Source organism: Mauremys mutica, chromosome 19 (assembly GCF_020497125.1).
Source record: "Mauremys mutica isolate MM-2020 ecotype Southern chromosome 19, ASM2049712v1, whole genome shotgun sequence".
In the NCBI taxonomy this organism is placed as follows: Eukaryota; Metazoa; Chordata; order Testudines; family Geoemydidae; genus Mauremys; species Mauremys mutica.
This window is the reverse complement of record NC_059090.1, coordinates 17932367-17956184: the sequence shown is the minus strand read 5'-3', so window position 1 is coordinate 17956184 and position 23818 is coordinate 17932367. Positions and strand designations below refer to the sequence as shown.

General features: G+C 38.5%; 1 protein-coding gene across 1 annotated transcript in view; it reads right to left on the bottom strand.

Moving 5' to 3' along the window:
* The window catches only part of NF1 (neurofibromin 1), a 169223-nt gene that overhangs the window by 82639 nt on the left and 62766 nt on the right, over nt 1-23818 (bottom strand). The window contains exons 30-36 of the mRNA XM_044993591.1: nt 21680-21815; nt 16088-16150; nt 11470-11628; nt 9818-9915; nt 9505-9651; nt 8856-9002; nt 7386-7496 (exon numbers count right to left, since the gene is read on the bottom strand). Coding sequence (XP_044849526.1) covers nt 7386-7496; nt 8856-9002; nt 9505-9651; nt 9818-9915; nt 11470-11628; nt 16088-16150; nt 21680-21815 — 861 coding nt within the window. The remainder of the gene's footprint in view (nt 1-7385; nt 7497-8855; nt 9003-9504; nt 9652-9817; nt 9916-11469; nt 11629-16087; nt 16151-21679; nt 21816-23818) is intronic.

Genomic DNA, 23818 nt, shown 5'->3' with positions numbered 1-23818 from the left:
CAGAGAAGGGGAGGGTGCGAGGATGCAGGTGATATGGCTGCTTGTAGAACTGCCATCAAAAAGTCAAAGTGGACTTCTAGCATCTCTGGGTGTCTGTGAATATGGAGGAGATGGCGAAGCAATGAGGCCAATGTTATAATTTCTGCACATGTACCTGTGAGAAACCAGTTCTCTAGACAGAGGAAGAGTGTGGAATTGTCCCATCCATGGTGTGCTGCTACTATGGAAAACACTTTTATGAAGACTCTGGGTGCAGTTGCAAGGCTGAATGGGAGTACTCTGTATGGCGAGTGGTCATGGCCTGCCACAAATCTGAGAAAACTTCTGTGGGAAGGCCCAATATTGATGCAAAAGAAATCATCTTTCATATTGAGAGCTGTTAACCATGTCTTTTTCTAGGGATATTATTATCAATGCCAATGTAACCAGGTGGAATTTTATCTTGCAACTAAAGAGACAGTCATCACAGGCTGAAGATGGGTCTCAATCCTCCTGGCTTTCTGGGGAATACAAACTATATGGAGTAAAACTCTTTCCCTTGATGTTGAAGGGATACATGCTCTGTTGTTCCCCATTGTAGGAGGGATTTCATCTTGTGAAGGAGGATCTCCTCATGAAAGTGTCCCTGAAGAGAGACAGGGACGGGGTTTCTGGAGAGGGTGGGGAGATGAAATCTATGGTGTATTTGGAATGGATAACAGTGCTCTGTACCTCCCTGGGGAGTCCTGAAGTGTAGCCAAGATTCCTGGCATGTCATTATAGTTGTCGACATGGATCTCAAAGCAGTATCAACAGAGCTAACTGCAACTTGGAGCAAGGTTCTTGCCACTAATCTGCCTTCATCAATAGGACTTGAAATTGGGCCCTATCCTCCTGGGGTAACTTATCTTTGAAGTCAGAGCTTAGAATAATTTAAAAAAAACATTTGGACTCTTTGCCAGTGGATGTGGCCCTTGGTTTTGCATCTTTTGTGGCTGCTTGGACGACTAGGGAGTTCAGGTCAGGGTGGGAGGGGAAAAAAAAACAAACAAAAAACCTCTGCTCCCTTAACCAGGACAAAGGGAATAAGGGCTTTCTTAGCTGTACTCTTAGAGGTAGAGGCACAAGTGGCTGGCATGTACTAAACCATTCTTGCCAGTTCCAGTATGGTGTTGTCTGCTAGCTCCCATAGGCTGTAGGATATCGAAGATTTTGTGATGCTAGTCCTGCACCTTCTTTAAAGGGATCTAGAGCTCTTCTACTATTCTCTGAAGTAGCTTCTGGTACTGTATGTGGCCATGAGGCTGGAGCAATCATCTCAGGTGATGAAGATGAACTACTAGTTGGTACCAGCAGTTCCAGTTAGTCTGTCTCCTCCTCCATAGTTCAGGTGGCTTCAATTGGTCTCTTGGGGAAGAAGGGTGAGTAGGATTCCCGATGGGATCAACAGACTCTGGGTCTCAGGGTCCCCAATAAGGCCAATCTGAAGGATCGAAAATAAGTTGTGGTGGTCCCCAAGGCATTGGGTCCTGAGAGTGGGGGTCCCCTCCCACTTGAATGGATGAGGCTGGATGCAGGAGATTCTCAAACTTCTGTCTGGACTGAACTCCCTCAGAGGAGGAGGAGATGACTCCACTGAAATGTCTGACTCTCTGGAAAATGAGGTGGTCAGGTCAGGTCAGGTCAGGTCCTGTTCCATCAGGTGTGCAAGTCAGTTCCAGTGTCAGGAAACTACGGTTAAATAGATGGAATGGGAGATGAGCTTCTCTGTGGTGTTAGATTCTCTCTCATTAGGGTTGATCCCAACAACAGGGAGGGACTGCAAGATAAGGAGGATGAAGATATTCCCTGGTGTGGTGTCGGATGCTGGAGACTTAGAAGGCTGTCTCTCTTCGCTATGTGCCACAGGAGTTGGTGTAAAAGAACACTTGGTAGTAGGTGGTTCCTTCTGGGCTTGCCACAGTACCACCAGTGATGGAGCCTCCAACCCCCTGGTTACCGTCAATACTAATAGTTCATGACCCTTTAGCTCCCTATGCTTTGTTTTAGTTAGTACAGAGGTCAGTGCTGTAGGAGACTTCCTCTTCTGTGCCTTTTGATCATGGTCACGAGGCTTAGGAGGACCCAAGTCCTTGTGTCCTGGATGCAAAGATTTGCCCAGACTGGACAAGATCTCTTCTCTTAGAAAATCTAGGAGGGGATCAGCTCTTGCTTAGGAGAATAGCACTTACTCTTGTAAGAAGGCCCAGACGAAGAGTGCCTTCGCTCTAGTCGCTCTCGCTCCTGTGTCATACATTGAGCTAGGAAGCATGCGCTTCAATGTCTCAGGTAGACGTGCAGGGGGGATTCCTGAATCCAACTGAGGTCTCATGGCACGTTCCATTCGGTACTTCTGAAGCCAGAGTTCTCATATATGCTACATTCGGTTGGGAAAGGATCAGTGAATATTGCATGTTGCTGAGATATGAGCTTCTCTAAGGCAGCAGAGGCAGCACTGGTGGCTGTCACTGACCAAAAAGGAGCAGTGGCAAGCGAGAGAATTCTTAAAGCCCAGGAGCCTGGGTATAATTTAAGTCCCAAGGCAAGGAATCAGAAGATTCCCCAGAGTGGAGATTTTAACTAACTACTAATCTATGAAAACTATTAACAATAACTAGCATAAAACTTGCAAATATTTATAGGAAAGAATGTCAAAGAGGATCAGTTCCTGACACTGGAGGATTCCAACTCAGGTCATGTATCGGTAACTGGAGTAGTGTCAGTCTGCACCACCCCTTGTATACCTCAGTATGGAACACAAGGAGAGCAACTGCAGAGGTGAAGACCAACGGACAATACTTGCTAGAATTCTCCAGTTTCCACTGCATGCAGTGCATATGAACCCACACGGGAATACATATAGGGACCAAAAAAAGAAAGTCTAACAAAACTGCTGCAACTTTGGGTATAGACAAGGCCTAAGGATTCTGTTGGGAGAAATGAAATAATTGTAAATAAATGGCACATTGTGTTAAGACTTCTAGGCTTGTTTCATAATCTGAGTGCTGTGCTCACTTTATATCACTTTACCTTAATTACTTTAAGCTTTTAAGGAAGAGTTGTTTTTCCAGTAATCAGTGTAACCACAATGCTCAGACAAACCTGAGTTTCAATTTGACTCCTCCTAGTATAGAATTACTCATTAAACAGTAAGGCACTCCAGCAAAGCCACACTATGTACAATGAAGCTGCACAGTGTTCCTAAGGAAACTAAAAATTAGTTGCATAAGCTAGAATCTTCAAGGGAACAATATTATTTTAATATTAGTTCAATAATATTTGAATAAAAATCAATAAAGGTCAAGAAGGGCCATGTATTCATATGCCACCTATTTTAAATAACTTGAAATTTAATCTTTGTCTCCATTATGAAATACGTGAAACACCTCAACTATGCAGAACTATTTAGTGCAAGTTAGGTACCATAAGAGAATACACTGTTTATTAGTTGCTCATTTTCATAATTGATTTTTACAAGGTTACTCAATAGTCACACTTTGTATACAGCCCTTCATACTGCTAGCTGACTTTTCAATTCAGACACTGAAAAGACTTATTTCAGTCATTCTCTCAGCCAAAACGATGGCCGTTCATTAGTCCTCAAAGAGTTAGATTGTGTCTCAAAAAAAATCTTAGACAGCAGAAAATTGTGGCATTTCTGCTAAAAGGGGTAAGCGGGGAGGAGACTCAATAGCACTATTCAACCTGTTCCCTCCAACTCCATGAAAACCTCTTGTATGGTAGTGAGAAGAATAGCTGGGCTGAGGGAGGGTGGAGTGATGAGAAGGCAATTCTCCACAGCATCATCCCCTTCAAGCCTCAGGTTTTCCCTGCTAATGCTAATCTGATCTTATTTTTTTTTTTTAGCATTTTCTCATGTGGTTCCCCTCTCAGCACTATAGACCTCACACCAGGAGGAAGATGAGGAGCCTAATTTCACGAGAGGCTCTCTATGCTGCTTAGGCAGCATTCCCTAGCTCAGGTCATGCCAAGAGGATTCCTAAACATGCAACTGGCCTGAAGGATAGCCACTTCAAACTCATTTCTACACAGATTATACCCATGGTTTATAATTAAGTCCCAAGGCAAGGAATAAGAAGATTCCCCAGAATGGAGATTCTAACTAACTAGTTGTACCTAAATGGCCTGTGTGAAGTGATTTCAAAATGTGAAATGCAATGTAAGTGCAAAGTGTTATTAAAATAATGTTGACTTTTTAATCGTGCAGTTGTAACAGGTCACACATTTTCATTTCTTAAATGGCCGCCCCAATGGATTTCTTGGACTAAAAAAGTCTTCCTAAATCTAAAAAAACAATGAGGAGTCAGGTGGCACCGTAAAGACTAGCAGATTTATTTGGGCATGCATCTGAAGAAGTGGGGTTTTTTACCCACGAAAGCTTATGCCTAAATAAATCTGTTAGACTTTAAGGTGCCACTGGATTCCTCATTGTTTTTGTGGATACAGACTAACACGGCTATCCCCAGATACTTCCTAAATCTAGCAGCCTTTTAGTTATGAAAGTAATTGAGTTGGAAGTTTTCAGCCATTTAATACTTAACCAACGTTTTAATAGTATGTAGCATGCATTTTCCCTTAAGTGATGGGGGAGGGTTGTGTTTATTTATGAACTCTAATACTGTACAGTATTCCGGAATGAGGAAAAAGCCTCAGAATTTATTTGACTTCCTTCATTGATGTTGGGTATAATTTTCGTTATGTTTGTTGCTCTGGAAATTAGAGACTCAAATGCAAATATTGGAGCCAAACACTTGTTAGCTCTTATGACGACATCTTTGAGAATTTATATATAAATGCAGAAACCAGTTGTGAATTTAGTGGCTGCGCTCAACAGCTTCTGAAGAACCCCTCTATCTACTTTCACCATAAGAAACTGAAATTGGAATAAGGTATGGATTATTATCTTGTGGTAAAATTGACTTAACAGTCAATTACTGTTGGAATTTTACACTGGTACCTGCAAGTTGAGCGTGAATAATTTTATCTTGGAAACAAAGACAAAAAATATTGTCATAGTACAAGTGTTATAGATTCTGTTTCTTGGTAAAATACTTCATTCTACTTTGCATCACTGCATGTTTAATGCAAGGGAAATTATACAAAGTGTACAGTTAAGAATGATGAAAAATGATAAAACAAAGAAGTAACTAGGGGATATTAACTGATTCAATTGAAAAATAATCTAATAGTTAACATGACAGAACAGCTTTTTTCTTTTAAAAATGTACACTTTGTATTAGCAAAGCTCGAGAATGCCAGACAACGTGAAAATACTAACTATGCGAAATGTTTAATACAGAGAGAAGATGCTGCTGAAATTGTGCTGTGTAGTCCTGCCTCTCATGTTTTTAAATGAGGTTCGTTTAGTCACTCCAGCAAATACAACAGCAATGATCGTGACGCCTAGCTTCTCTGCAGCAAAGATGACTGCCAACACTAAACCTATTAATGGAACCAGCATTCAACCAAACAATGGAACAGTCACTAATAGTGCAGGCACAATGCAGCATGGAGGAGGCTCAGCAGCTACAACCTTAGCTCTCATGACTATTGCATCTTTTACTGTGTCCGTCATTTAGTTGTGAATGTAACTGCTTGCTTAATTGTTATAAAAATAGTGTTCATTACTTCCTAATCACTGGTAGTACAATCAAGTTCTGAAGTCCAAATTCTCTATAAATCACCATTCTGACTTCAATTAACCTCTATCATTTCAACATGTTCTTCACTATTGTGAGAGAGTTTTAATATTGTGGATCAGTAGTGGTACTATACTTATGTTTGCTAAATTAATGACCATGTTCAAATAAGTACTTTCAATTTGTAAAGTTATTAAATTTCTCAAAATATTATCAAAAAGTATCCAAGCATTTTATATTTAAAAAATGTAGAATACTGTATGACTTTCTACTGTAACAAGCTGATTGTCAACTAGAACTCATATTCCAAATGTATTACAAATATTGGTAAGCTATGAAAATTAGTCTTATTACATAAAATGTAGCTTGGAGATCAAGTGTATTAAAATAAGTATACGTACCCCCCATAAAAGCCAAATTATGTAAATATGACCCTATTTCCTATGTATCTATCCTCATGTGTCCAATGTGCATAATTCTAAGAATAACCAAAAGTTTTGACCTAATAAACTCAGATAACCATAAAAAGATGTCATGTTCCCTTTGCAAACTGTCTGCTTGTTCTCCTGCAAGAGACACTGATATCTCATATCCTTGTATGTTCTACTTGTCATTCACACTATGCTTTTTTGTTTGTCAAGATCAAGACTTCAACTTTATTTGGTTTGCATTTTTGGTGATGTTTAGCTTAAAGTGTAATCAACAATAAGTAATACTACTTAGTTATGCATAACTATGTTAAATCATTCTACTAATATTAGTAAAACTGATGTAAAAATTAAAAAGATTACAGTGAAATACTTGCCTTGGTAATCTGAAAAGAATAATCCTGTGACAGATATATTTCTTGAAACCTTCAACATTAGTGTAGCAAAAATCATCAATTATTTTAGTGAATTGTTCCAGTATGGTGAAAGACCAAAGTTAAAATATCCACAGTCCTGGGTTCTAATATTAAATAGTTTGCAAAACTTGTAGTCTATTCTTCACTACTTAAACTGATTTTCTCCCCATTTCCTTAATCAGACTTCTGCACACATCATATGCACCACCCCATGTCATACTAAATCCTTTTCTTATAGAAAGGAAGCAACTCAACACGAACGATCATGGATAAAATTTTCAAAAATATCGAAGTGACTTATAAGCCCAAGTTCCATTTTCAAAAACAACTTAAGCATCTGAGAGCATAAGTCCCAGGGACTTTCAATGAGACTTAGGTCTTACGTGACTAAATCACTACTGAAAATAGGATTTAAATATTTTTCAAAATTTTATTCCATGACATGTTTTGCCACCTCATTTTGCATTTAAATTCCCAATTTTTCTTCTGCAATAAATTCTGAAGAGAAGGAAGTTATTGATATGACTTAACATTAGTACCATCTATACGCACTGTGGGGGTAATTTAATATTAATTGACCTTGAATTTTTCGCTTCCCAAGGTAAATGTAACCCTTTCACAATGAACTTTAAATACATTCCACAGGCATTCAGACACTATAGGATGGGTGCCCATACAATTTATATTGATAAATTTCTGATCCAGGAAATTGGATGGCCACAAGAGTATATTCTCACCTCAAATCTCAGATATGTTCACAAATTCCTGTTTGGTGAGAAGCACGTATATCTGTCTTACATGCACTTGCTGTTTTTGGTATTACAGTGCTTATAATAAGAAAGGAAAGGTAAAAGTTTCCTTACCGCCGAGCAATGTAGTAGAAAACAGGATTGCCAGCTTTTGACGTCCCGGCTTGATAGAAAATATTTAATGTTTTCAATGCCTTGAACTCCTCTTTTTCATGTACCTGGTGCCTAGAAATCAGCACAATTATTACTTTACATTGACATCATTTGTTCATAGACTTCTAGGAAAAAAACTGCACATTTGCACTTTAAAAACTGTCCGAACATTTCATTAAATACTGTTAAGCTAATTTTTAAATAACAACACATCTGTTTTCTTAGAGTTTTCCATTTTACCGATGAGCCGACATTTGTGGGGGAAAAAAAATCACTTCACATGGAGTTTATTTCTCTATTTTTGAGTGGAAAAGAACTCAAATGTTTTAAATTTGGTTCTACCTCTCTTCCTCCACCCCCTCCGAAAGACCTCATTAGGTATGAAAGTACTTATGTATATACAGTAACTCCTCACTTAACGTTGTAGTTATGTTCCTGAAAAATTCTAAGTTAAGCAAAACAATGTTAAGCAAATCCAATTTCCACATAAGAATTATTGTTATGTTCCAGGGGAATTTTTTTCACCAAATAAAAGACTATTGTGAAGTTTGGTTGAGGTGGTGGAGTCAAAGGGTGGAGGAGAGTGGGATATTTCCCAGGGAATGCCTTACTGCTAAATGATGAACTAGCACTTGGCTGAACCCTAAAGGGTTAACACGTTGTTAATGTAGCCTCACACTTTACAAGGCAGCACGAATAGAGGGAAGAGAGACAGCACGGTAGAGACACACACACCGTGTGTGTGTGTGAGCGTGAGCGAGAGATGGGGGGAATAGGGAGACACAGAAACACTGTGTGTGTGTGAGAGACGCACATTGACTCTTAGAGTAGGGTCAGCATACTTAAAGTACATTGCCTTTTTAAGTAGATCAGCAAGTTGAGACAGCAGCTGCTGCCAACAAGCTCCCTCCATCCTTAGCCTTGTCATGTCCCGTCCCCACTCTGTGGAGATGGGGTACAGGAGTGGGGGACACCCTGACATTAGTACTCTTCTTCCCCCCACCTCTGCACAGCAAGCAGGAGGCTCCCAGGAGCAGCTCCAAAGCAGAGGGCAGGAGCAGCACACGGTAGTGGGGGGAGGGACACCTGAACTGCCCAGCAATTGATAGCCTGCTGGGTGACTGCTGCACAGGGAACTTAGGGGGGCTGCTGGTCCACCATGGTTCGAAGACCCCACCAGCTAGCTCCAACAGGCTGCTCTTCCTGCAAGCAGTGGACAAAGCAGGCAGTTGCCAAACAACGTTATAAGGGAGCATTGCACAACTTTAAACAAGCATGTTCTCTAATTGATCGGCAATATAACAACGAAACAATGTTAACCGGGACAATGTTAAGTGAGGAGTTATTGTACATGCTACATCAAAATTATAAAAGACTGATAACGTCAAATTGGAAGAGTTGGCTTTTTTAAACTTTAAGTAGCTACATTACCTAGTCATAAATTCTTCAAATTTGGAACTGGTGAGATTTAGACTGGACCAGTGTGTGTCTGCCACAGGCTTGTGCTCAGGTGGACCCAGGTAGGCAAGAAGAGTAGCCATTTTGTCAAAAGGTCGCCTTCCAACAGCTTTGTGATCCCTAGAGACAATATATTACTTACAAGAGACAACAAATCCTACTTAACCACTCAGCACCTCTCCGGATTTTTGTCCAGTAACGTCCCTTTACCATGAATGAGCTGGCTGATCATTCCAATTATTTTTAGGCAAGTAAAGAATGTTAAATTTTATACTGCAGTTTTTAGTGAACAACTATAAGAAATCTGTTCACAGTAGAAAGCATAACTGATGCACAGGTCTCAATATGAATGAGAGATGGGCAAACAAGTAGATTACTGTAAGTGGCTAACAGTAATTTGAAGAACTGCAATGGAAAGTTATGGATATCGCAAACTAATGGTCTCCTCAGACAAAAGAAATTCATAAGAGAAGTAGGTTAGTACAATGTTCTTTTAAGTAATAGCTAATGAAAGAAAGTCAACCTGCCCATGCCAATCCCCAGGATATGAATTAACTGATTTGTCATCTTGCACTGTAATTGCATCAACAACTCCCTCCCACATACTATTCAAATCTTTTACCTGTTGCTGGAAAGATACTGGCCAATCTTCTCCTGATTGTTCCAAAGTAAACGGTGTAAGGCAAGTACATTGCCATCACTAATGAAGGAGAGACTGTGATTGACAGTGTCACTAGCAGGACAATCAGATGCAATATCAAGAAAAAACCTAAGGGGAGACAGAAAACCAATTGCTCCGATTAGCAAGGAAAAATCAGTCCAGCAGGCTGACAACAGGCCACAGAGCCATGAGAAAGCATTTTTCTGTTTGCTTTCTATATTTTTACATAAGATGTGTGGCAAAAATTCCTCAGGTAAGCTACCAGGGGGATTACCTTCGTGCTGCATCAAAGTTGCTTTTTACAAAGTCATTAAAAGGCCGCATATGTTCTTCTTTCGTAAACAAGACATGGTTGGCAATACTTTGAAGTATCTAAACAAAAAAATAGAAAATAGAATTGTTATGGGCACACAGAAGTTTTACACATTACACTTAATGCAGCTGTGCCAATGAAACATCTTTTCCCACTTTGGCAGATTCATCCACTTCTATTTATCTGTAAAAATCCACAGGACACACAAAAAAGGCTGTTGAACAACCCAATTAATTTCAATTAGTAGACTGAGCACCACTGCAATCTTTATGCAAATGGATCTTTGTCCAGTTGGCTGGAAGAAAAGGGGTGTTTGCACCTTTAAAGGCTCCTTTTCCCCAGGGTGGTGAGAAGGGGGAAATTTTACTGGAATGGACAGAAAGAGCAGGCAGCTGTTGGGGCCAGGTCTGAACAAGCTCACTGCATCGCCTTTCACGTAGGCTTCAAGAATATGGGGGGGATTTATTCCTCTTGCATTCCTCTTCCCCAAAACTCTCAGTACTCGCATAATTCCACTGATTAGTGGTCACTAGTTGAATCAAATCTACAGGAAAAGAGTTTTTCAACTACAAAATTCACTACTAAGTGAGTGCACTTTGAGGTACAGCTATTGCAAACAGTCCAACTTGCTGTGCACAAGGGTATGTCTACACTACACTTAAAAACCTGTGACTAGCCTGATCCAGCTGACGTAGACTTGCAGGGCTCAAGCTAAGCAGCTGTTTAACTGCAGTACAGATATTTGGGCTGACTACAGGCCACAGTGCCCATGAGAAAGCCTGGTTTCTATATTTTTACATAACATGTGTGGTAAAGATTTCTCAGGTAAACTACCAGTAGAATTACTTTTGCTGCATCAAACTTGCTTTTTACAAAGTCATTAAAAAGGCGCAGTCAGCCTATCATGCCTTACCCGCTTTTCAACAACCTCCTATGTAGGTATATTTAGAGGCACTGGAGGCGTACTCAACATTAAAATATTTACATGACCGTAAGGCACACACATCAAGTTTTCTGATACATGTAGAGCCACTGAAGTTCAAAATCTAGGCTTTGAAAATAATTTTTAGAAGTGGGGAACTGAAATTTAACAGGAACAAAGGTTGAGTCGTACTACCTTTTAGACAGCAGTTAACATCTCCTGCTTAATTTCTTGTGTGCCTTCACTTCTGAGCTACTAAGAATTTTCAATCAGAACTCTGCAGCCCAAAGCTTGAATTTTGAACTGTCAAATATTTTGACACAGAATTTTTGAGAATTAAAAAATAGCAATATAGGTGGGAGGCCAAACAGCACAGTCAGGTTACTGGGAGACATAAAAATATTTGTTTTTTATACAAATCTTTCCCCTCAAGAACTAGACTGATATAAAGCCTGCATATTAGAATTATGATGTATACCCAAGCATAGTTCAGAAACTGCAATTCCAATTAACTGTAAAATTAATAGAAAATGTATGCATTTAAACACTGAAGTCCTGGCTACAGTAAACTTAAAGCTGAGCTGAGTTTCCTTATAGTTATTTAAACAAAGAGTTAAAGCCAAATTAAATCAGCTAGAAAACACAGTAAATCCAAATAAAAATACAGAATCAAGCGAATTCAATCCTTCACCTTTGACATTAACTTCAAGCCCCTTTCAATTCTAGGTGGAGGCTTTTTATCTAAAATCCCTGCCTCATAAGGGGAGACAATTGCAGGATTGATGAACCTTAGGAACATGGCACTTCCAACTGCTCCAATGCTGTTCTGAGGAAACCGCTGGCTGACAACCTAAAAAGTAAAGTTGAGAATTATAAAGACACAGTTTGAATTAAAGTAAGAGGAAGGAATGCTGAAAAAAGTGTTTAGCTGTAGTCCAATTTTAAGTATTTATCAATCACTCCAGACCATAAATATGACTATACAGGATTGATACATTTGAGTGGGATTATGCTGATTTGAGAATATTGTTTAAATCTGGAGTTATAATGGTTTAATAACCTAGAGAAGCACAACACCATCATGATAATTAAGTGCAAGAAGAAGAGGGATTTTTAAAGCAGACAGTACATAATTTTACTGCAAGTTTCATGTAACCATCCCTATGTGGGTGAAATTATTTAGCAGCGGTTCAAATTGGTACAAATCCAAGAAGTAATTTAAAAATTACTGGTCACTAAGAAAGTAATAATGTGGACAATTATTCCAACATATTCAATTCAGATATATATTATGTCCTGGTCAAAAACATGGGAAGAGTGCTGTTTCTAATTTGTCAGATTTTTAAAATTACTCACAGAAGCCTCTTCACCATTAAAATTTACATTATAATGATTCTTGGGTACTTTTAACCTTGGAGGAAAGACTTCATTGGAACCTGAAAGAAAACTTGGAGAAATAACCTACCATTTCAACAGTTTTGCCAAATGAAATGATATGCTCAGGAACAGATCAGTTATATTGGTAAAGAGGAATTCTGCTATTCAAAATTGTTCTTAACTTGCACATGTACCCTTCTCTCTTATCCACTTCAGTGCCCAGCAAAATCATATAAAGATGGGGACAGAATTTGCTGAAAAATTGTAGATTTAGGTACTACTTTTTGGGATCCAGTCCAAAATAGTTAGAATATTTTGTAGCATGAACAGAATGAAATATATGGAAAGAGAAACCAAGTCTTCTGGGTTATTACCTAAAGAATCTTTGCATTTAAATAAATAAATAGGCTTATGAACTCAGGGGCTGAAAAGAAAAACTTGTTACCGCTTAGAGCGCTAAACTGACTGGAAGTTAGCTCGTCTGAAAAATCTTTGGAATGAGGTTTCTGAGAAATGCAGAGATCTGAGGAGAACCTTCTAGACTGCTAAATTGAGTACATGTACTACTTAGACTTCTGAAATACCATCTGAAGAACATCAGTAAGAATTATACTATGGGATCTTACAAAAATCTCCTGTGGGTGATATGGTGATGACTACTTCTGTAGATATGAAAGTTCACGCCCTTCAAACCTGACAGTTGTTCTTTAAAGCACCTTTCCCTAAAACAACAGGAGGCTAAACACTAAACAAGTTGATTTATTTATCTGATCATCACATATACCAGTATGGTTTTTTTGCTGTACACAGGGCTTTTAATACAGTACTAGAGTTCCCCAGCTTGATCTACCATCTCCATTTTAAAATGAACGAGAGAGGATAGACAATCCATGAAGAAATTGTACCGATAAGTACGGATTACATGTAAATTACTTGCAGGCTACTGGAATAAATTCACTGCAAAAATCAATGCTGTCAAGGATAAATTACCAATAAATATTCATGACTATATTTTTAGGATTGCTCCTTTATCAAGTTCTATTTAAAGTCCCAAGAAGCAAACAGGGAATGTGAAGACTGGATCCAAGAGCACGTGCTTTTTCCAAATAAGCTGTAGAACAATACATACTGTTCCACAGGCTATTGTTTAGAAGGGAAGTGAAGAGAGAAATGTAGCAATAATGTTATTTTAATACAAATAAAGATATCCCTCCACTGCGAATGTAGGTTTCCAGGATTCATGAGGACTTAAGCTGTCATGAATGCAGCTGAAACAACCATGGTGTGACCCCACAGCCTAAATTTTGCAATGAGTTTTTGTAGTATTATGTTCTTTGGTCCTTCCATTTATTTGTTCTTGGTTTCTGGAACAGGAGAAGAGACTGCAGAAAATCCCTTCAGGGTAGTTCAGAGGTCTCATTACCTTTCATCCATGAAACGTTACTGACGCTTAGTCTCAACAAGTATATTGAAGAAATGGAGTGGGGAGAAAGCACAAAGGAATTGTTAGTGTGGAAAAGGTACCTTCAGAAGGTAATTGACAGCACAGATTGAACAGGATCAGTGTGTGTGTTCTCATTTGCTTGTAGAAGGAGGCTGATAGAGATCTCTGAGAACACCATGAAGTTCAATAAACTCACCATGGAATATTCTAAATAGCTAATGACGAAAAAGCAAGCAATAGCTCAGGAACACCTCTGCATATAAGAGCTTTAAATGTCAATATAAGTGACTTTAATGAATGAGAAAGATGGGTATCAAGGTTTAGGATACCCAGGGGTGGTAGTGAACTTGCATTATTACAAGTAACAGTTGTGCAGGCTCTCCAGGCCCCAGAATTCATTTTCAAAGGGTAAAAGAACCTAGAAATCTTCAACGTGTAAATTTTGCTGATGAAGAGGCGTGATTAATAATGCATGAAAACTTAACAGATTATAGTTTATTTTAAGTATTTGGGTAATAGTTCCCAGTTTATTTAATTTATATTTAACTAGACTACTTATCGTGTTTAAAACAGCTATCAGTTATCGAACCACAGCTAACAAATATCACTAGTACCAAGAACCTTAAAACTTGAGGAACCCCCACCAAGGATGAAGATAGAATAGATGTACATTATGTCAAAATCAATGAATATTATTTTCAGAGGCAGGGCTTTTTAAAAAGTTAATATAGTCACATGGCAGATTTTTTTTTAGTACCACAATCTATTAAAACATCACAAGTTCTGTACTAAAGTTTAAACTTTAATCAAAACCAGACTACTTTATCAGTAAACAGCAACCAAATTTGATTTCTATTAACCACTATTGACCAAAAAGCCTTAAAGTATGAAATTTTGCAATATTTTAAACAGCTTATATTTTAATAGTCTCAAATCTCAGTAATGTTCCTATAAATACACTGTTTTGCTTCAGACATCAAGTATTTATTAGTAGTGTTCAGTTGCATACATCGTTGAAAATATATCAGTGTGGCTCTGTATAATTTAGGTTAGATAAAAGCTACTCAAGAGGCAGCAAGAGAAAGCATTTTTTCATGGATCAAAAGGATTATTGTTAAAAATCTATTCTCTCTCAACAGCAATGGTGTAGTAGTTTAAAAGAAAAGAAAACTGTTAGGACCAGAATAATTCTCCATCAGATAAAATTAAGAAAGGTCAACCTTTCCTCTGAAAAGTTTCAAATGTGCCTTTAGCCTTGCAATGTAAAGGTTAAAGGTAATCCTATACAGACTCAGTACACAGAGTACTATTATATTTTTCAAAAATAGGAGGAAATAAATGATATGGTGTTTAATATAAATTGCATCTGTTGCAAGAATAAATCTCCAAGTGTAAAATTTAGAATATTTAATCCTGTTTTCTTCCTGGACACTGTATTTCAAAAAGATTTTTAATTTTAAATCCTTAAAAAAAAATAGAGTTTCAGGATAAAATCTAACCCCAATAAAGATGTTTTTAACCCAGAATGACTGTCATATAACTTCTAGTTCACCTGAAATGCCATGGAAAACATATTAACACATAGCAACGCACATATTCAAGACTATTTTCCTTCACTTACAAATCCACCCACAAGTCTCACAATTTCACCAATCACTAATTAACTTTTTTCAGAATAATCCATGCAGATTGCACTTTTTGCACACAAACATGATTAACACTCTGCTAAATTAATGCAAAAAAATATGGGAGAGAATCATCAAAATGCTCAACTTGCATTCTTCCTTTATGCATCTTATTCTCCACAGTATTCACACACTATACACTGAGACTGCTCAAGACACAATAAATCTTAACTTCCAATGACATCACTATATCAACACACATTTTCTTGTAAGGAAATCAAAAGCATAATACTAAATTGTCAATTTAAAATCTATCTTCTTTAACCCAGTAGTGGCTTACCTTAGGAGATTTGCTCATTTTGTATAAGTACAAATGCTAAATTTTATTGGTTACTCACAATGCAAAACTTAAGGGAAAATAAATAAAAAATAATTCACACAACAATGAAGTGCAGTATTTGTATTAACCTGAGTTTCCTCACTTCCAGGAAAAAACACAACATCTACAAACCAAGACGTTAAAATAAAGCAGACCTGGATTTTCCTAAAGTCTAGAAGTCATTTTCTTTTAAAGTTTCTTTATAATTGCAAATGGTGGCAAGGACAGAAGATCAGAATATTGAACATCAAGCAGTAAGGTTAAATATGCCTTTTTGTTGACTCAAATAGGCACACAGAGAATATTTAAAATATAAACTTAATTCCAGTGTTAATTGAAATGAAAGCTATTTTTGTGCCAGAATTAGTAGAATGATTTTATAGTGAAGGTCAAATAGGCTAAGGTGAAGATGTTCTGAACAAACAGCAAAAGACTTTTGTTTTGCTTTGAAAGAAATGGCTAATAAAAAGTTCTCCAAACTTACTGATTTTTTGTTTTCCTTTTTTTCTTTTACGGTAGCTTTATTCAGTAGAGAGTGGCAAGTTGCCTACAGAACAGAGATGAGCACAAACAAGTCACAGCACCAACTACATACAGCAACAAAAAACAATGTTGACTTGTACATAAAATTACACAATAAAATGTAACAAACGTAACAAAAAATGAAATATATAAACTAAAGTTTGATGGAGTTTTTATTCCATGTACTCATTTTACTACATCTTATTCACAAAGCACTAAATACAATGCAAGCAAATGTTGGGTTTCAATCATTTCTACTATTTCTGGCTAGGTTAAAAGTCAAACTTCTTAAATTTGCTTATGATAAACAATATCAAGCATAAATTATTATAGTCAGCTTTCAAAACATGTTTTGCCATACCCCCAAATATTTTTTTAAATAGTATATTTCAAAGGTTTAACTTTTAAAAGGTCTACATCACTTTTTAAAATAATTTTTAGGTTTAAATGTTCCCACGTTTCTCTGTGTGTCCTTCAATTTAGTTTAATGTATGATTCATATTCATAATTTTCCTCATATTAACATAATTGGATCACAATCATGGTTTAAATTATTTTAATGGATGGTACAATATGACACAAAGTTTCTGTAAATAAAAAGACTGAGAAAACCAGCAGGTCTATGCAGAAACTGCCACTGATTTAAAATTCAAGAGCTTTGAATAGGCCATGACTATTTTTGAAATTCACCCCTGGTCACAGTGGCCAGCCCAAGCCCTGTGCACCTCCTCATATTATGATTTAAGTCAGACAGTGGAGCACAGCCCTTCCATACTGTTCCCTCTACACAAAGGTGAACTTCACCCGTGAGGATAAAAGCCACATCCTCCACATTAGCCGAAACTAACTATTTTGAATAAAGCAGAAGTAACCATCAATACAGATTACAATAAAATAGCATTAAGGAGGAAACCTGTGCCACACTAGAATTTGGCATTTTGTTACAAGGAAGCTTACACGGCACTCTTTTAAAAAAAATAAAAAAATAAAATAAAAAACCCCACAAGTCAAAATTCAGGTAGATACTAGAGCCCTGCGTGGGATTATTTTTAAATCCCGCTCCCGTCCTGCCCCACAATACCCATTCCCACCTATTATAGCAGCTGGTCCTGCAGGATCCCATCCCACAATACAGACTCCCACTCCTTCCCGCTATTATGGCAGCAGGTCCTGTGGGATCCCAGTCCCACTCCCACTGCAGGGCTCTACACTAGTCCCGCGCAGTGCTCCAGTAGATACCATAAAGCCTGTGTAACAGCCTACAAAATAAAAATGGTGGAAATTTAGAGAAAAGTTTTCATCTTCAATCCCTTTCATATTTACCTTCTAGCACAGTGGTTCAACCCACAGGTCACTTGCTATCCAACCAGCACACAGCTGCAGCCCATGTGACATCCTCAGGGCCATAGAGGTAGTATACATATCTTGTGCGGAGGTAGCCCACAAAACACCGAGAGCTCCATACATGGCCCACAATGGTAAACAGGTGGAGAACCACTGTTCTAGCATGTACGATCAATTCAGCACAAAATCCACATACTAATAAAACTAGTTTCACACTGCTGAATCTGGTGTAAGGGAAATTCACAACTAAAACGTTGTGACAAGATCAGCTGAAATTTCTATTCTATCTATTTACTAAAGAAATTTGAATGCTAATCTCAGAATAGATACTGCCACACACACTGTGCATTAGGGAATAAATTTCTGTAGCAAATCAAAATCCCATCCTCATTTGTTAAGAAAAAACACAAGTCTTTTTATACAAACCAAACAGCACTTTTTGGTAATGATATGTTGACTGAGTTTGTTCTTGGCTTCCTATCTTGCACAACATATGGAATAAGTTACCTGAAAATGAGTGAGCATGTGTACTAACCATCGCAATAACCAGAGGCTTAACTATTAGTTACATGTTGGTGATTTACACAAGAAGGAAATAACTTATCATGAATTCTATTCCCATTACCCAAAATGCTGTCCAGTGTAGTCCTGACTATCCAAATTAAATCTGTTTTAATGAGATTGTTGCATTAACTGAAAGCAATTCATTTTCAGAATCAATTATGATTAGAATTTCCTTCACATCTATTTTTGTGACTCCATTTATAAGCCCCCAAAAAAACCACTGCAAAAATCAGTCCCATTTGCAAGATTGAATACACTTCATGCTGGGAGATAGCAGACTCCCCTTAGGGATTTTTATGAGGTTGCTTAAAAGAATTGTTTTACTCTTTCCCAGCCAAAAGTATGGTGTATGGGGGCTGTATGTTAAATATGAACCATAGCCCTCTAAAAGTAGAGTTATATAACGCAAAATAAACAAAGAATGACAATTCAGACATAATTCTCATTTCTTTAGTCTTGGCCACCATCGTCAAATTTCTCTAGTACTTGAATGTAGGGAAATAAGCTAATTAATGTTTTGATAAATGAAACGTGGTGTAAGGAGGAGAAAGATGACGACAAGAGCAAAGAAATGCAAATAAAAGGCTACTCACAACAAATTCAAAATCGAGCCTTATTTACAGCAGGCTAAAGATAGCAGGCTGTTCAAAGACCCCAAGTACTCCTGAATTGTCAGATGAAGACTGGTTTCTTTCAGTATTATATTTTTCCAATTAATCTCATTTGTACTTTTTTGGCAAAGTCCAATGAGACACTTGGTTCCAAGAATAACCTAGGTGGTACATAAATGCTTCAAAATATGAGAAGTAAAAATGTATCTTAGTAGTCTTCTGTAGGGTTTTCTCTGGCAATATCTCAATGTATATGTTCTAGTAGCCATGGACTTGAACTAAAAAACTTCTTTACACAAATAAATGTAACTGTTAGCAAAATACTGTTGAAATAGGAATAGGTTTGAAAATATTCAAAGTAATAGCATATAAGAAACTAGTTCAGACAGATACAAAAGAGAGAACCCTAGACCAGAGGAAATAATGTCAAGTAACTGAAGCAATAATCAAGGTTTTATCTAAAGTTATCAGTCGATAATGCTAAAAAGACCCCCACACATCATCCATGAAGCAGTATTTGTTTCATCTTGAAAGGAAACCTGATTCTCATCCCCTCAAACCCACTGGATGCAACTTCCTAAAACCACCACTAGATAGAAAGAAAATGAATGATCAGACTATTTTATATCACAGGCAAAAGCTATTTTTGTAGATCTAGACCCATGTGAAAGCAAGAGTTGATTAGAGAGATATCTTTCAACGACTTGACTGTGAAACAGATGCATCTCTCTTTTTTCCCTTATTTGGCATTTTGTACTTGAAGATTTGTGATTAAAAAGTAAAAAAATAAAATAATCTCTGCTCAATTTGTTTTGGATATCTAATCTTCAGGAATTCAAGAAAAGTCCTATATTTTCTATCAGCGCCAAAAACAATGCACTGTTTGTAGAGAACTAAACTTAAAAGCCAAATAAGTTACATTTATAGAACGAGCATTCAATGGGTAGAAAACAGCAATGCAGTAGTTCTGATCTACCCCTTGTATGGGAAATTCTTTTATAACAAACAAATAGTTCTGGAAAGTCTGTTCTCCTATAACTTAAGACAGGATTATTTGCTATGGAAAAGTATCTTTTTCTCTTTTCCATACTGACCTGCACGCTGCCAAGCAGGATTGATTCTTTGCTGTCTTGGCTTCAACACAAAAGTTATTGCAGATGGGGTCTCTGTTTTTGCATCATCTATTCCTTACTTGCACCTGGATTTTTTGCATCCCACCTTTAAAATTGTACTTGGATACCACTCAGATGTGGTACCACTCAGGGGTCACCAAATGAAATTAATAGGCAGCAGGTTTAAAACAAACAAAAGGAAGTATTTCTTCACACAATGCACAGTTAACTCTTTGCCAGAGGATGTTGTGAAGGCCAAGACTGTAACAGGATTCAAAAAACAACTAGATACATTCATGGAGGATAGGTCCATCAATGGCTATTAGTAAGGATGGGCAGGGATGGTGTCTTAGCCTCAGTTTGCCAGAAGCTGGGAGTGAGCAACAGGGGACGGATCACTTGATGATTATCTGTTCTGTTCATTCCCTCTAGGGCACCTGGCATTGGCCATTATTGGAAGACAGGATACTGGGCTAGATTGTCCTTTGGTCTGACCCAGTATAGCCGTTCTTATGTGCAGAACACATGCTGCACCACCCACATTTTAAGGTCACCAGTGTCCTATCTACTAATAGATTAACTTAAAACCTTCCCTCCTATTACAGTACATAGCTTCATAATTGAGAATGATTTTATATGATTATGTATAAGAGCTTAGAGAAGTCATCTTTCAGAAAGTGCTTGATGAGAGAGCACAGTACGTGTGGGACAAAGGAATAAAGACTGAATGTTGCACTGGCTTGGCTCTCTCTATGCTCACAGACAGAAAACTTCCTGAAACCGCATGTTTTGCTAGCTTCAAGAGTAAGTCCTAAGACAACTCTATTAACATTTCGGGATGATATGCTGCTTGAGACAATCTAAATTTAAACTTACTGATGCAACATCAGCTTGAAATTTAGAAGTTATTTTAAATGACAGGAGTCAACAAAGAGCCGGATCTGACAGAGCTTCTACTAAAGTCAATAGAAAATTTGCATAAAATAGAGTTATAGGAAGAGACCCTCAAACTGTGAAGCTTGTATGATAGTTTCCATTTTAACCAGCTTCACAATAAAGTGACCTGAAGAACATTTTAAACCATTAGTTCTGTTCATTCATATCTGATGAAGTAGTAATATTTCTGCAGAACCAACGTGGATAATATTTTTTATACTTTTTTTGCTGAAACAGAAAAGCAGTTACATTTTACTTCAAAGATAACAGTTTGCGCACTTACTGTACTGAAAGTAGAGGACTGAAGACAACTATTTAAATTCAGTGACCAAGCAGGCTTTTTAATAGCTCTTGTATTTATGCAGCTAACACCTATGTAGCTAATACCTATGATCTTTTTTAAAGACTGACTGATGGATAATTATACTATTATGTAGAGCAAACCATCTATTAGCTGAATGGATTTTATACAGGGGAAGTCATTCCAGGTACAGAAAGTAAAAGCACATATTGCTATTAAATTTAAAACACTTGTTTATCTTGCTCCACACTTGTCAGACTTTCACTCTTTGCTGCCCTCACCCTCAAAGGCTCCCACACTGTACACTTCTGGCAAGAACAGATGCCCTCTTACCTCCGTAGCTAACCAATGCTGGTAGTCTCCTAGCAGAGGTATTAGAGCAAGACAAGATGACCCCACCCTTATTAGCTCAGGGTCCTCAGCTGTGAATTCAAAGTGGCGTTACCACAGGTCTGCCAGGCCAGCCCCATAAACACAGTTCATTCCCTAGGCTAAGATTATGCAGGCTGAAGTTCAGCTTGGAGGATTAACTACATAAATCCTATAAAACAGTTTTAAGAAAGAAATGGTCATACCACTTATTTCATGCCACGGGCCAATAATAGTTTTAAACCAGAAATTCTGACCTTTACAACCTCTACAACAAAACTTGGGTTTAAAAATTTAAACCCCAGCTGTGGGCATACCTGGTACAGACAATGGCACACGCTGCGAAGCTGGGGTGGAAACTCAGAAGAGGAATTAATGATTGCATGGAAGAATTTCTCAGTCATCTGCAGGAGACTCCGTTGGTTGGCTTCAAGACTTTCTGTATGCTCCAATCTGCAACAGACCCATACATATATGATAAGCTTTCAAAACGTTACCAGTCAAAAAACATACAAGTTGCTCTTATATGTTTGATAGCAGCCATGTTTCAGTGTATCATTACTAGCAACCTTGTTGAAATGCTAACGACCTACCAATAGATAGAAACATCTGCACAATAGATTTAAAGAGACAGAATGAGTTGAACAAAGTAGAGTTCACAAATATCAGGCCATTTTACAGCTTTGTAAAAAACCATAATGGAATTCTCATTCCATCATTACCCTTAACAGCCCTGCACACACAGTTTAGGGTCTCACATACCCATGCAGGACAAGAAGTCCAGCAACTGTATGCGAAAGTTGAGAACATCTCCAACAAGACAAGTATTGTTTGTGCCTTAAGATCCGCATACGTAACAAGTTTTGCAAGGGTCACGGTTTTACTGAAAGTTCAAGCAGTTACTGAGGTAGCCATACATAGGTATATTTCATACAGGTAGAAGGGGTATTTACAGATGTGGCCATTTATTGCTTCCTGAAGTCAAAGATATAGATACAAGCACAGAAAAGGAAGCTTATGTTTTGGGGAAGGTGTTTTAGCTAGTGTAAAATAAAAAAAGGGGAGACTTACAGAACAGAGTTAGAAAAAAGCAACTACAAAATAATCTAACCATTTAGTATAAATTCTGAGGAGATATAGGTAATCAAGACAAAGTAGGCCATATAAAAGAAAAATCATTCTATCTTAGTTGAACAACTGGTTCAATGGCTTAGAGCAGATGATCTGCAGAGCTATGGGCAAGAGTCACATATCAGGCCAGATTCTTATGGTCCATATTCAGGTACGTAGTGGTGGAGGAAGGGGAACAGACACGCAAGGGGCATCTACTCCCTTTCCCATCCATGGCCCATGTAAATGTGTGACAATGACTGCTTGAACTTACAGAGGGAGTCCCATAAGTTAAAACTGAATCTGCCCAAGAGAGGGGGAGAGGGATAGCTCAGTGGTTTGAGCATTAGCCTGCTAAATCCAGGGTAATGAGTTCAATCCTTGAGGGGGCATTTAGGGATCTGGGGCAAAAATCTGTCTGGGGATTGGTCCTGCTTTGAGCAGGGCGTTGGACTAGATGACCTCCTGAGGTCCCTTCCAACCCTGATATTCTATGAAGCCTGGTGGTTTGCCACCTGGAATTGCAGGCAGGCTGTCAAATAAATTTTCCTCCCAAAAAGGTCCAGTCTTTTGGCTTCTTTGTTTTTGGAGGTTAAACTGGTGTGCCCTTGCTTGTCCTTTTTGTTGGCTGCTGAGATGACCAGCAAGCCTGGAGATGGGTGGGTATATAGGTACTCAAATCCTCTGGTCGGGACGACATACTTCTTTTCGGTCCTTTTGCAGGTGGGAAGGATGGACGACGGGGTTTGCCAGGGGGCTGTGGCAATTTTCAGGACCCCATCATGCACTGGTCTTGCAACACGAGCAGAGGTAGAGGCTGAGAGCACACTGAACAAGGTGTCCACCTGCTTCGCCATCTCCTCCACTTCTAGGCCCAAGTTCTCGGCCACGTGTTGAAGCAGGGCCTGGTGTTCTATAAAATCGCCCGGCCGGCTGGCCCTTGAGGGTCCCGTCACCGCCTCATCCAGGGATGAGGACGACGACTGTACCACCAGGGGAGGCCCCGGCGTATCACCCCCCAATGGGGGAAGGGGGTTTAGCAGTGGGTACTGGCTCCTCTACTTTGACCTCTGAGAGCACTTCCCGCACCAAGCCTGGTGCCGTCAACTGTTGCTCCGAGGCAGTGGCCGACGAGTGGTGCAAAGGGGGCATCGGCATCACAGACATGCCACACATACTCCAACAGGGCCACAGCAGTGGCCAATGGCTGTGCTGACATGGCGGCACCATAGAAGTCGATGTAGCATCCAGTGCCCAATCCTGCTGGTGATGCCTCGGCCAGGGGCTAAACTGCCCTTCCATGCCAGAGAAATCCCCTTGCGGTGACCACGGTGGAGCCATTGATG